Source organism: Indicator indicator, chromosome 25 (assembly GCF_027791375.1).
Source record: "Indicator indicator isolate 239-I01 chromosome 25, UM_Iind_1.1, whole genome shotgun sequence".
Lineage (NCBI taxonomy): Eukaryota > Metazoa > Chordata > Aves > Piciformes > Indicatoridae > Indicator > Indicator indicator.
Genome location: NC_072034.1, coordinates 5452963 through 5467645, shown reverse-complemented (window position 1 = coordinate 5467645; position 14683 = coordinate 5452963). Strand labels below are relative to the sequence as shown.

General features: G+C 40.0%; 1 protein-coding gene across 1 annotated transcript in view; it reads left to right on the top strand.

Annotated features, from left to right (window-relative positions):
* Positions 1-8333, top strand: part of PRSS12 (serine protease 12) — a 30116-nt gene extending 21783 nt beyond the window's left edge. The window contains exons 9-13 of the mRNA XM_054392330.1: positions 1711-1916; positions 2216-2294; positions 3808-3930; positions 6295-6575; positions 8026-8333. Of these exons, the coding sequence (XP_054248305.1) occupies positions 1711-1916; positions 2216-2294; positions 3808-3930; positions 6295-6575; positions 8026-8333 (997 nt within the window). The remainder of the gene's footprint in view (positions 1-1710; positions 1917-2215; positions 2295-3807; positions 3931-6294; positions 6576-8025) is intronic.
* Positions 8334-14683: the final 6350 nt, after the last annotated feature.

Below are 14683 nucleotides of genomic sequence, written 5' to 3'. Positions count from 1 at the left end.
TGGATTATCTGGTAAATACATGCTAGCCATGGAAATTAAAAATGTTGACCTTGGTCTATCAACAGGACTGTTGACCTTGTGGTATCTGTGTCAGATGTTTCACATAATTCCCTGTCCTGGCTTTTTACAATTCCTGCACTCTAACCAACATTGCCTACTTAGATAACCTGCCTTCCTATCCTTCACTATGAGGTAACAAAATGCAAACAGGCAAGGCTTTCTGTATGCTGGTCAAAAAAAGGAGGAAGCTTGTATGAATGACTTTCACATTTTTATATGGTTATGGGCAATTCATGGCTCTACCTCCAGCATGCTGTTACCCTTCTGTATGCATAGAAGTACTCACCTTTACAACACGCAGTTACCACATAGCCTTCAAAATGGAAAGCTATGATATTGGGCAACACTTGAGTTAGTTACTATTCAGTATATTCTTATCACAATAAAATACCAGTAAATTGCTGTTAACTGACTTGTAAACTCGTAGTTCAGACACACTGCCCCACTTCTCTGTATAGCTGGTTGAGTGGTCTCCCACTCCAAATTAATTGTGACTCAAACTGTTGTACACAACAATACATTTATTTTTTTTAATTAAGAACCATTATCCTAAGTAATTAAAAGTAAAAACTGATGACAAAGTTATCAAATGAAATGCCTACATGCAGAAATCATGGGTTTTTATTGTGTTTGTTCATCTGTTCCCTCATTTGGGAAAAAAGTTTATCATTCAAGAGAGGTCATTCAGACAGCTGCCACTGATCATTGCTGAAGCTGCTTGGCAATACATATAAGCTGTAAGGATAAGAACTTCAAACTCTAATAACATATCCTAAGCCCAACATTTAACTACTTAAGTTGCTGCTCATCCTTCTGCAAGCACAGGAATAGCATACTGACCTTCTCTGTAAAGTGCCTTGAGGCCTGTGTACAAAAATTCTATACAAGCACCAAGTTCAGGGTTCCTCCCACAAGGCAGGTGCCGAGACTGAGCTGGGATCAGTCTTTCTCCAGCTACAGTTCTGTAACTCGGCTGTGGGATGCACTTTAAAATTGTTATGATAATGAAATATGTTAATAACTATTAACAACTAATAGATATGTGAATGTGAATGATAGCTCCTACTACACTGGAAGTATATTGCATTTAGCTGGCCTGTCATTTTGAGGGAATCAGACCGGAACAAATTATTTTTAGCATTCACAGATCCTGACTTTAGATGAGGATTAAAGAGATTATGAAAAAGCAGCTTTCACATAGTTTGCTTTATGCATATTTGTAAATTGTAATACTACGTAAAATACTTGTATACATGAACGCTTCTTGAACACTAATGACCTGTGGCAATTTTACTACGCTATCTTTTTCCCTACACACCAGAGTAACAAAGGCAATGAGAAGCTGTCATCCCTGAATCAGGGAGACCGTTCTTTAGGGTAAGAGCACTGGAACAGGCTGCCCAGAGAGGTTGTGGAGTCTCCTTCTCTGAAGAGTTTCAAAACCCACCTGCATGCATTCTTGTGCAGCCTGCCCTAGGTGATCCTGCTTTGGACCTCTCTGTAGGTCCCTTCCAACCCCTAACATTCTGTAATTCTGTGACTTGGAATAACACTTCAATGTATTTTACTGCTCTCTCTGAAATATTTCATCTGAGTAAAATGAAGAATAATGCCTCAAAATGCTTAATAAAATATATGCTCTGTCTCCAGAGGTCTGGCTAGAGCAAGGACAATGGCGTATTTCGGGGAGGGCAAAGGCCCAATCCATGTGGATAACGTGAAATGTACAGGAAGTGAAAGATCCTTGGTTGACTGCATTAAGCAGGACATTGGGATGCACAACTGCCGGCACAGCGAGGACGCAGGGGTCATCTGCGACCACCTAAGCAAGAAGGCCCCGGGGAACAGCAATAAAGGTGAAGCCCTGTTGTGAGTAGCAGACCAACAGGTTTGGATGGGAAACTGTCACAGCAGTTAGAGATGGAGGTACATAATCCCACATCACAGAGTAAACAGTTCTGTCAAGAATTCCATTAAAAAAAGTGGTGGGAAATCCTCTCTGCATACACTGTGTCTGAGAAAAATGTCCTTAAAAAATACCCTGAAACACAGAATAACTACAGCCTTTGTAGTTGTTTTTCAGTCAATCCTCATTGAAGATTGGCTACTTTTCATTTTGAGTTTAATGCTGTCTGCATCTCCCTTTCTGGTTTAGATTCTCTTGCATCTGTTTGTGGATTGAGGTTACTCCATCGTCGACAAAAGCGAATCATTGGTGGGAAAAATTCATTACGGTAAATATTTGGTAAAGACAAGTCTTAATGAATACAAAGCTTCTAAGAAATGTATTTGCCATGAGAGGTTTGTCTAATTTATAGTTTTACTGTAGGTTTCTTTTTCTTTTGGCTTGTCATGAGGTAGCAGCAGAAATATATTCAAAGTATATTTCAAAGGTTACGCACAGCATCAATCAATCCATTTCAAAACAAACAGTGCCTAAGTGGAGGAGCGTCAAAGAACAGTACGGAGAGGGAGCCCAGAAAAATATTGACATGCAGTCAGACAGAGCAAAGTAGGATTACTTACCTCAGTAGTAAGATAAATGAGAGTAATAAATAATGCATTGTACAGAAAAAGAATTGTCTCAGAATATGTGTACAAAGGATACTGGATGAAATGAAACAGTGATAAACAATAGATTGTACAATTAAGTCTGAGCAAGAACCTTGATCTTGAATAACCACAGGGACTTTAGGTGACACAGAAACGTGGGAGAAATCTAATAGTGTACTTATAAATGCTTCAAGAATCAAGAAAAGGAACTGATGAACAATGTCAGAAAAGGACTCATTGTCACAAGAAGTCATTAAAACAACTTGACAAAGTTCTAAAAGGAACTGGATCCTTACATACATACTACAAAATCCAAAGCTGTCTGAACTATCCCACTTAGGAAAGACATGCTGAATCTCATCTTCCAGAATTAAAAAATGTCTACATTGTTCTATGTTTATAGGGAGAAAATTTCTCCACCTGAATTTAAAACATTTGGCACTGGCAGCTCCAGGATGAGATTGTGGGCAGCTCTTGTACTCCAGCACATCTATTTAAGTTGACAGTAGTCAGACACACCTAAGCCTGCCTGATGGTATTTCTTGGATGATGTTGTTGCTTTCTGGTGCATCTCTCTCTCCTCCCAATTCCGTATTTTGCTAATCTGTTAAACGGGAGAAAAAGAATTCACCCTGTCTTCATAGGCCTGCAAATATGTATCCCAGATCTACTATATAAACCAGACAATCATAGGCTAATAAAAGGTGCTTTCTCCAGCTGCCTTAGACCTCATGTGTTGCCAGCTTCCCTTTTGAAACAACACAAAGATCTGAATGCAGACAGGAAAGGATGTGAACTTAAGCTTTTCAAGAAATTCCCTTCTTTCCCCTCTCCAGTTGACAGGAAATTTGTGGTTCGTTGACTTGAATGGTATCTGGCAAGGAACCCATAGAATGTATTTTTGGCACAATGAACGCAACTTGAGAAGGGAAAATTGAAATAATTGGCAGTGGGAGGAAGCACTCAGAGTGCTGGATGCCCAAACAATCTGTAAAGTAGTCCTGACCACTGTTAAACGGAATTCTCAATGCTGCACGAATATAAAGGCATTCTCAGATGCCACTCAACAAATAACATCGTTTGCAGGCTATGTCAGTTGAAAAAACTAAGCAGGATTTAAATTCAAGGTAACTGACAAGCTACCTTACTTTTCCATTGTTGTACCCCAAAGGCAATGTCTCATGTCCTCTTTAGGGGTGGCTGGCCGTGGCATGTTGCACTCCGACTGAAGTCTTCTCATGGTGATGGAAGACTCTTGTGTGGTGCTACTCTCATCAGCAGCTGCTGGGTCCTCACTGCTGCACATTGTTTTAAAAGGTAGGTTCTTCTTCAGCAGTGAAGTGTATTTTCAAACTATTTTGCTGTTCTGGACATAGGCAAAAACCGTTCCAGTTCAAGCCCACTGAAAACTGTTCCAAAGAGTTGGTCTTTCGTTTAAAAAAATCCTACAAACCAACCTCTTTTCTCTTCAAATAAAACTAAAAAACCCCATGCCTAAGTATTGTTTTGCCCTGGATGCTGCATTTAAAACAGTGCAACCTAGATACGAGCATGCAGCTCCAACAGCCTGTGGGTGCACTACTGTTTACTGTAAAGGAGAGAAGGCACCTTTAGCTCTAGACTGGATTGAACTTCTAATGATCTCAGAGTGATTTCAAGGGGATAGGTTTTCAAGAGCTATCTATAGATCAAGCAGCTTCTTCACATACTTTCCACAGACAGACAAGAGAAAGGCCAGTATACCATTTCTCATATCCTGGAAATTGGAACACTGCTTAAGTAACAAAAGTGGGCTCATCTCTACTATAGATAAAAGTTAAATACATTTTTTTGCGCGTTTCCAGTAGTATGTCAGCATTACTCATTTCTGTGATTTCACAGACTATCATTTAAGATCAAAAAGTGTTTGAAGCTGTTTTTCCTTTTATAACCCACCCATCTTATTAGTAAGTGTTGTCCTGAGTGGTTCTGACAGCTATACAGGTCTATATATTAAAAAAACCAACATTGGATAATTAGAAATGAGGCATAGAAAAGGAAATTATAATGACCATGATGCCATTTTGGAAAATACTGTGTTACTTGATCAGTGCACTGTTCTAGTAATATAGCTCTTACTGAAATGTTTCTTTAGGCATTCCTGAATGCCCATGTATACTTCAATATGGCCCTGGTAATTGTATTTTGAGAACTAAGACCATGAAGACAGAAGAACCAAATACCTAGTAAGACACCAGGAAATTTAGAGCAGAATTAAAATTCCTGACACCCCTAAGCTATATTACTTTACCTTTTTTATGTACTGATGCTGTATTACAATATTTCCACATCTGGCAAGTACCAGGTACTACAGGGGAAGAAACAGAGTTGTCTACTGATGAAAAAAATCAGTTTAAGAAAGCCTTATGTGTGTGAATGTGCACAGAAGTATGGTTAAGTCTGTGCAATGATTGCTTATTAAGCTTTTCACTAGAAGCCTTGTAGCTCTTAAAGTTTCATACTTCTGCAGGAGAAACAGCACTTCTCATTGTGAAGTGTTTAAAACCAGTACTTTTAATTAACATATACTTTCCTGAATCTCCTTTCTTCATGATTTTGCTAAAAAATTACCATCATCCATAACACATAAAACCAGGAGGAACTTACTTAAAGGAACTGTTCCTCTTGTCAAATCAGGGACATAGCAAGTTTTCTACTGTACTATCTGATCTATGTCTGACAGGAAAGCACTCCTTTTCACTACTCACTTCAGATGAAAAGATGCTTGATCACAGCCTGCAACTAACTGTCCTTATAAGCCTAGAGGTGACATTTTGCTGATAGAACATCTGATGGAGATGTGCAGAATTTGACATGGAAAGCTTTGCAGGCAACCAGGAACACAACTCACAATTAGAACAAATACTCAGTGGTACAGCTATGTATCGTTCACAAGAAATCTGTAATGTTCCTGCTTAGTCTGCTGGTCCTCTAAGCTTTAGTAGGCTGTGGAGATCAGCACATTGCTAGAGGGTATAAAAAGAACAATCATAGGTTAGAAAGTGACAGGACACCATTAGGGTATTTTCTGCACACATATTATAAATTTCCTGTTGAAGGCTGTGAGGGAAAGGGAGAAGTCAAAGGAAAAATATTTGGGTTAGCTTAGCCAGATTTTAAAATAAATAAATGTACCCAACAGTACTCTCTTGTTTGCATTTTCCTGAGAAGGGTTGTGTCCTGTAATCCAAAAATCTCCAAAGGCATGCACTGAAATTTGTTACTTCAGCCACAGTAATGATCTCCAACATATTTACCACTTAGTCCATGACACGGAAGAAATTGGGGTCATATTGACTGCAAAGCAAGTCTAAGATTTACAGGCCTCCTGTCACTTTGACAACAGGTGCTTGTGATGTATATATGCTTTGCTTTCCTTATTATAATTTCAGTTAGCATAAAGATGTGTTTGTTAAATTATCTAAGCCTCTAGAATTTCTCAACCAACCTACAAAGCAAACTTGAACATTGTTTTCATTTCAGCAATTATTTGGAACATCACAATAATGTTAGTACTCAGGTTTTTATTTTAATTACTGGCAGCTTGTCTCATTCTTACTAAATAGCCTGATCAAATCTGTTTGCAGGCTTAGGATCTGATTTTTCATAAGCCAGCCCTCTTTGTGTTCACCTCAATCTTAGGTATGGCAACAATACTCGGAGCTATGCTGTGCGAGTTGGAGACTATCACACACTGGTACCAGAAGAATATGAGGAAGAAATTGGAGTCCAACAGATTGTGATGCATAGAGATTACAGGCCTGACAGCAGTGACTATGATATTGCGTTGGTGAGGCTACAGGGGCCAGAGGAACAGTGTGCCAGGTTCAGTACCCATGTCTTACCTGCTTGTTTGCCATTAAGAAGAGAAAGACCACAGAAAACTGCTCCCAACTGTTACATCACTGGATGGGGTGACACAGGTAAAAATTTTCAATGACTTCCACCCACCAATCTCATTAATTTCGGCTGCTTATATAAAAACAAAAAGCCACCACCCCTTCAAACAACTCCAATATTAAAAATAAGAAAATGCTCAAAATGGGACCACTTGTACTCTTTCTATATAGGGGAATATTTTCTTTCCTGATCCTTAACCAGGAATGACAACACTTTGCTTGCTGAATTTAGTTTGTGTTTGAAAAGTGGTGATTAACCATGTCACTCTAAACCACAGAACCAGTCAGTAAAACGGCTTCATTAAGCCTGACAAACATGAATGAAAAGCTTATTTGTTGCCAGGCACGCCCTGCACAGCAGCTTATCACCCTCTGCCTCAGAACATAACTGTTAACAGCTCTAATACATTGAAGGTGTCTAAGGTAACGAGTATTTTAGAAAGATTCCTTCAATTACACTACTGCAACAGAAAAATGGATGGAAAATACACACACAATAGACTTTCAAAGAACATCTTTAGTCTCCCTTGTTACGGATGACATTTTCCATCAGCAGTTAGATCTAAATAAGAGAACATCTTGCCAGAATTTACAAGAGTCACAGAGCAATCTGCAATCCAGACTTCTGGAGCAAACTATTTAGTCACCTTTTAGGTCAGTACAAGATTCTTCCTCTTCAAAGGCCTTTGTCTTTTAAATATTTTATAAATTAATAACCATGTTTATTTTCACGTTTTTACGGTGCGGAATACACGGCAAGACAGGAACCGCACTTGAGCCTTTGTTCCCCTGACTCATTCCAACTGGCAAGGAGACAAGGCGGCAAGGCCAAGTATCAGCTCATCCTCTCTCTGTGTGCACAGATGTCTGTGTCACTGTAAAGGAGATAGGACTTGTATGGTAGGGATTTTGCTAAAACAGTTCGTAATTCATTACCTAGCTTTGTCCATCTTTTTACACAGTTCACTGAAAGTTCTGCAATACTGTTTACTCTGGACATCTATTTAAGGAAACATTAGCCACTGCAATAGTTGGCTTTAATTACAGTAAGAAATTACATCATCCCAGTACTTCAGCTGAAATTTCAAACCTACTATATGAATCATAATTACAAGTATTATGATTTTACTTTAAGAAACTCTCAACACTAGCTTTAATTTTTCCATGTTTCCAACTGAAAAAGAAGTGCAAGCAACAGAAAAAAGCCAAGTGATTGAAACCCTGACATTTTACAAGCAGAGCACTGCTTATTCAATCCCATTCGTTCTCTGGTACACAGAAATTACCGGGACTTAAAACCCAACCCTCTATGTAGTACTTCATATTATTTTAAATGCACAGTACATTTTTTCAGTATTTAAGCTCATTTTCATTTAATGACTGACAGGATTGACAGCAAAAATTGAATGAAGTAATATTTATGTTTCCAAGACCAGTCATCCTAACAAGACAGTAATTTGGGTCCTCTTTTCAGGAAGGGCTTATTCAAGAACACTACAACAGGCTGCCATCCCCTTACTTCCCAAGAGGATATGTGAAGAGCGTTACAAAAGGAGATTCACAGGAAGAATGCTCTGTGCTGGAAACATCCAGGAACAGAAACGTGTTGATAGCTGTCAAGGAGACAGTGGTGGACCACTGATGTGTGAACGTCCAGGGGAAAGCTGGGTTGTGTATGGTGTGACCTCCTGGGGCTATGGCTGTGGAGTGAAAGATTCTCCAGGTGTCTACACAAAAGTATCCTCTTTCATACCCTGGATAAAAAGTGTGACCAAACTATGAACATCCATAATGAAACCCAAACTTTGTCAGGAAAGTTTGAGGCAGGACAACTTGAACAGCACAGACAGTGCACAGCTGGGGCCCACAGTGGGTGGAAACACATTTTCCTGATTCCTGTGTTTTTCTTTTTGTTAAATCCAAGCTGTATACACAACCTTTCCAGTTAAGGATTACTATACAGATAAAATCTCTCTGCATTACGGAAGTTTATGTACAAGTTATCATGTATCTAAGATAAGGGGAAAAGTGATAGAGTAACATTGGAGCAGGACAGCTGGAGAGCTCACTGTCAGATTCACTGCCCACAGGAAGGCTGTAGTAGCTCCAGCGTATTTATGTTCTCAGCTTCTCTAGAATTAATTACAGACATCAAAATTAATCTTCAGTCTAGTTAATCAGTTACTGACTGTTGTCTTATTAGTCCCGTGATCTCACACTCAGCCCTGTATTTTTGACCTGTTTCACTGATTAATGAGACCACTTGTAATAAGCAATTCCAAGTATGTACTAAATGTTAAGACAGAAAATAATTGTCAATAATCAGCTTCCCAGCGATTCTGATAAATGTTCTCAGAGCTTAGTAGACATAAAGTACATTCCCAAGTAAAACAGGTAGCACAGTAGTTAGGTTCCCCATAAAAATGCTGCACAGCTGCAAGAGCTAGATCAGAAACAAATGACCTCATTTAATTTCCTCTAAATAAATATAACTTGTCTTCTTTCTGAAATTCAGATCTTTTAGTACCTACAATGTTTCGAAGAGAATTTACTTTTATTTACCACTACCTGTCAGTACAGCATCAGACCAACAAACATCCCAATCTTCTTCTTGCTGATTTTGGAGGGGCTTTATTCAAGTAGCATTAGGAGCCTCTGTCAATCCTATAGCAGAGCGTTAAGTATGTACAGTGAAAATACTGGAGATGCTGAGCCAAAACCTGTCTGAAAAGGTCTATAAAGTCTTAAACTACTATCTTTTACAAGATAGCATTTAGACAACTCTCTCCTGTTTAGTTGGAACACTCCTGTTTAGTTCAGACTGGTCTTAGAGGGAAGATGACAGTTAAGTTTTCAATGACTTCTAAAGTATTGATGCATCTTGATTCGATTTAATTCCTTCCCCACGCTATGAAAACCCTACTGGTTTATATTATAGAAGTGCACTGATAAAAAGTTACTCTCGATGTACAAGACAAATATAGGCCAATATATTATGCTTTTACAAATGGCCACCCCACTGAACTTAGCACACAGAACATGGGGAACAATCACCTTCCTAGCACAATGCTAACAGCTATCATGCTTGAAAGTAGCTGTAACTAACTGCAGTCAAGAGGGAGACTGCAAAGTCCAGTGCTACTTCTACCTTCCCTGTCCAAGGCCATGATATCTGCAAGCGTGCTTTATTGCATGAACAAACATGCTTCTTACAAAGATGAAACAACAGCTCTGTGGGCCATGAAACACTCCATGTGACAAGTGTGGCAGATGTGTTACCTCATAGCGACTGTGCAAACTGTGACCACCAGTGACTGTTTTCCTGTTTCCTATCCCCAGACACCCTGGCTGTGACAGCGTGGTGTGGCTTTTGTGAACAGTGGGATGCTTGTATTCCTTTTGTGAGTGGACAGTCAGTCATTTCTGTGTGGTTGTGTGTCTGTCTGGTGGTGTAACAAAGAGGCAAGACAGCTCCATTTCCATACAGAAATAAGTGGTGATAGTACACAGAGCCCATGCAATTGAAGACATGGCCCTTCATTTCTTTCCGACCTCAAATTTAGCTTTCAAGGGTCACGACTAGTTAATATAACTTGTTGGAACTGGTGCTAAACAAGTACGTGTGGTGCTTTATAATATATTTTCATTCTCTGTAATTCCACACTATTTGAAATAGTGTGAAATACTTAAAAACATGTCAAAAATCATAGTACTGTGACTACCTAGTGTTAGATCTATGTGACACACTCTGCTAGTGAACTTTAAAACCATTTTTGTTTTTACTTATACATAACCCCTTTAATTAAAGGGGAAATAAACCTGTCAAAATGCATCTCTGTGTACCATTGAGACCCATGATTTTGACTTGTGGTAAGTAGGCTATATAGTGCAATACATGTGTTGTGTACAGGGGAAATCATGTTCTTTTAGAATCTGCTACATGGGGTGCGGGGGAGATATCAGGTCTGCATACCTAATGCAGTACTAGTGCAGTAGCTTAGTTTTTTAATAGGATGCTTTCTTAGATTTTAAAATGCTGCACTACTGTGTTTAAGCAGAGAGCATGCCTTTTCAGTCTCAAACATAAAATGAAATTGTCTTTACGTTATGCCATTCTAATTTTTGTTCAATGAGCCTGATGATGTAAAAGTACACAATAAAAACTGCCACACTGACTACAACTTGTATACGTTACTCCTGTGTGTAACATACAAGCAGATGCTGCAGGAACATCCACTGGGTAAATTTCATGTGAGCTTTCTCAAGTGAAAGTGTTCCTGAAAGCATTTTCTTGTAAGTATATGAACTCTGGGACATTTTCTCAGACACTGGATGGAACGGGGTGCAGAAAACCAAGGAATATCTACAAAGGGAAGAGCTAAGATACAACAGGAAGAGACTTGAAGACAGAAAAATTTCTTTGGGGACTGGAAATCAAATTTTAAGAAAAATCATAAAAACCAAGCCATCCTAAGCCACATATTGTATCTCTATTGTACTCACGTAACAAGGCAGATTTCACTATGCTGTGTGAGCAGATGCTGATAGAAAGCTTCGTAAGAAAGGCTACATGACCTCAGTAAGCACTCAAAACAACTGAGATACCCACAGCACACATTACATTCATACTTTTACATTTGACCATAATCTTAAGTTATTTCTTCCTTCTCTTGGTGCAAACCCAGTTTCATCTTTCCAAGTTATAAATATTTGATGAAGAGCTGAAACATTCACAAATCTGAGCTGCAGGCCAGATGAAGCCACTAGGCCAAGTTATTCAGGTCCAAGTATCAGTGACCTCACCACTTGGCTCACACAACAGACTAGCAAACAGCTACTTTGTTCTCCAAGTTAAAGTCTCACACAAAAGGATCCTCCCTTATAGGAAGTAGAGACAGAACAGTTGGTTTTCAAAGGGCAATCAGGTCAAATGACAATAGAGTTGTTATGCACTGAAATTTTTAAAACAGATTGAAAAGGCAGCTGCTAATAAAAGGTTAAAATTCAAAGGAATTGGGTTAACAAATGAAATTTTATCAGTGCAATGCCACAGACTAGCTGAAAAAGAGCCTTTTCAGTATCATTTCAGTAACCACAATGGAAAATGAGCTTCTCTCCAGACCTTTATATTGTAGTCTGCGTTGTTTTAATACATTCCAGATAAGAGTGAAACTGATCCTCACGCCCACTGCAGCTTCCTCCTATTTGCTTGCCTACCCCTACTTTTCTTCATGAGGTCAAAGCCACTCACAAAAAAATTAATCTAAAAACCTGAGCAGGCCACTTCGGAGTGTCTGCAGAGCAGCAACCACACCCACAGAGGTAGCATTCCTTTGTCCCGGAGAAGCAGCAGCTCTCCTGGCCGCTGCCCAGCATTTCATTGTGCAAGATCAGCAAATAACCACCCCTGAAGAAGAGAGATGGTGTTTTCTTTGTAGAGGCACAAGGTTCCTACTGTCCACTCTTCTTGCAGAGAAGGAACATCACAATACACACATCGCTGGCTACCAGGCTTGGCAACCACAAACTTGGAACCCCAAGCAGTGAAGATACCATAGGATTGGATTGTACACCGCTATTTGAAGAGTAATCACACACCACCAATAAACAGGTGTAGTACCACTTATTATAGCTCAACGGAATACACATTCAGCTGTACCTTGGAAATGGCAGGAAGCGTACATGCTGAAGAAACCCCACACAAATGAGAATGTTTCCTATGACAGCTCCCTAATCTCCCTACCAATCTTTTCCATAGTGTGATTAACACGATCATCGGAAGCAACTTCCTCAGAGCTAGTTTGTGTTGCAATTGCAAGTCCACAATTCCACCCCCATCCACTTCAGACAGGAATCCCCTCTCGGCTGCCAAGTTGTGACACAACCTTAGAGGAAGGGTTCATGGGAAGCGCTTTAGTGATACCTAAGGAGGGAAACTGACACCAGGAGATGATTACCTAGCATGTGCCAGAGAAAAGAATGGGGTAAAACCAGAGGTAAGAGGAGAAAAGTATCACCATTCCAGGTTCCGGTGGTGCCCCAGGTAGCTGATGTCTTCTTGGTGGTGCTGCTACCTTTTATTCCTGAAGTCTTCATTCCCTGCCCAGTAGTTTAAATCTCAACTACCACAGATCTTTCCCTTTCAAAAGTCTTGGAGTGCAGCCATCCAAGTGATCATGTTATCGTTCTTCTAATTGCTCCTGCAGAGGTTAACTAATCCTGCCATGCTTTTGCCTTCTGAGTGACCATCTGTTGTTGATGCCGCTGCTTTTAAGGCAGCTCCCAACACTGCACAGGCAATCCACCTTGCTTTTGCCTATCTTAAGCTTCTACTCATTTGTTAGCACCATGTCACTTATCTTGGTTATCAGTAGTCTTGTAAGGAAGAAGCAACACTGGCAGTCGAAGTTGATGTCTCTTTATTGGCTCATGCACACATCTGAACACTTTATATTGGCATACACAATTCAGTTATGACTGCAGCTTTCACATGCGCTCCCTAAACTTACCTTCAGTTTGTGCAGTACGGTACATACCTTGTTGCAACCTCACACCTGAACAGCAGAAAAAGCCATCACTCAAGGTGCATGTTCTAAGACTTAGTAACACTGCAGTATGCTCAGCTATGATATGCCTGAGTGCAGCACAGCCACTAAACTACCAACAGCGTTACTGCAATTGCTTGTGCCTTGGTGACAGCCCAAAGACAGGAGCAGCAGCAGATCCCTGAAAGCAGCACAAAATGAATGAGTCCTCCTCACTGTATTTCTATAGAAATACTCAAAGCTAATTTTAGGCACAAGAAGTGACATTCTAGTCCCCCTTTGTAAACGGACCAGATGGCAGACTACCTCCTATAGGATCCAAGTTTGGATTTTATTAAGAAACAAAAACAAAGGCAGCTCACTTCTCTGAATTCTAAAGCAAGCTATAGATCTAGCCAAAAACTAGCTTCTGCTAGCTCTGCTTGCTAAGCAGTATTGTTCACAAATGGCACCAACTCCAGATTAGACAGATGCACCCTAGCTAGATGTTCTAGTCACAGTTACTCCTAATTCCACTTGTGAAACTTAGCCCTGTCTTCTTCTTTGGAGGGTGGGTGTATGGAGGACAGAGCCAGGCTCTTCTCAGTGATGTCCAATGACAGGACAAGGGGCAGTGGGTACAAGCTGGATCACAGAAGGTTCCATGTGAACGTAAGGAAAAACTTTTTTCACCATGAGAGTTGACAGAGCACTAGAACAGGTTGCCCAGACAGGTTGTGGAGTCTCCTTCTCTGGAGACATTCAAAACCTGCTTGGATGATCTTTTGAGGTCCCTTCCAACCACTAACATTCTGTGACTGTATGATTCTTCTGTCATCACAACTCAAAAGTGTTTTTCCCCTGTAAAAACGAATTTAAGGCAGTTTAATATTGCTACTGGAAACACATACAAAAACAACAATCACTGAACAGTACGACGCTCTCCTGCAAGTTGTAAACTATTCTGAAACAAAGCTGTTAGTATCAACGTGACATCTCCCTCTGCTCCTGCAGCTGCAGATAACTCTTACACTGACTTCACTAAATCAGAAAAACGTTTCTTGAAAACGACATTCAACCTGCAAAGACCTTCCCAAGAAATCTGTAGATCTGGATGCTTCTAGTTTGGCTGGCGAAAGTTCTGGCAGCATGCATTTTATTATGATTCCCAGTATACCAAATACATCTACATCCAACCCCAGTTCCTCCTACTGACATTAACTTAGACGGTTCTATTTTTCTGTCGATAAAAACAAAACCAAACCAAACATAAAAATTATGTCTTAAAAACACCAAGGCTACACCTCGATTTCTACCGAAAAGTCTCAGTAGCTTAGCTGCTAAATAGAAATTATCAAATCAGTATTATTCCCGCCCGAAATCTTCCAAGACCTTACTACAGAGCACATACCTAGTCACACTGCATCTCCACATTTGACCTTCTGCGCTCCTAGGGAAGAAAAAAAAACCAAAAAGATATCAAGTTTAAAAACTCAGCTCTAACCGCGTGTTGATGAAAAGGGAGAGAAAACAGTAAACCAGTCAACCAAAAAGCACAAACCGGGGGAAGCCGGCCAAGTCCACATACAGCACAGCTCAGCCGACTCG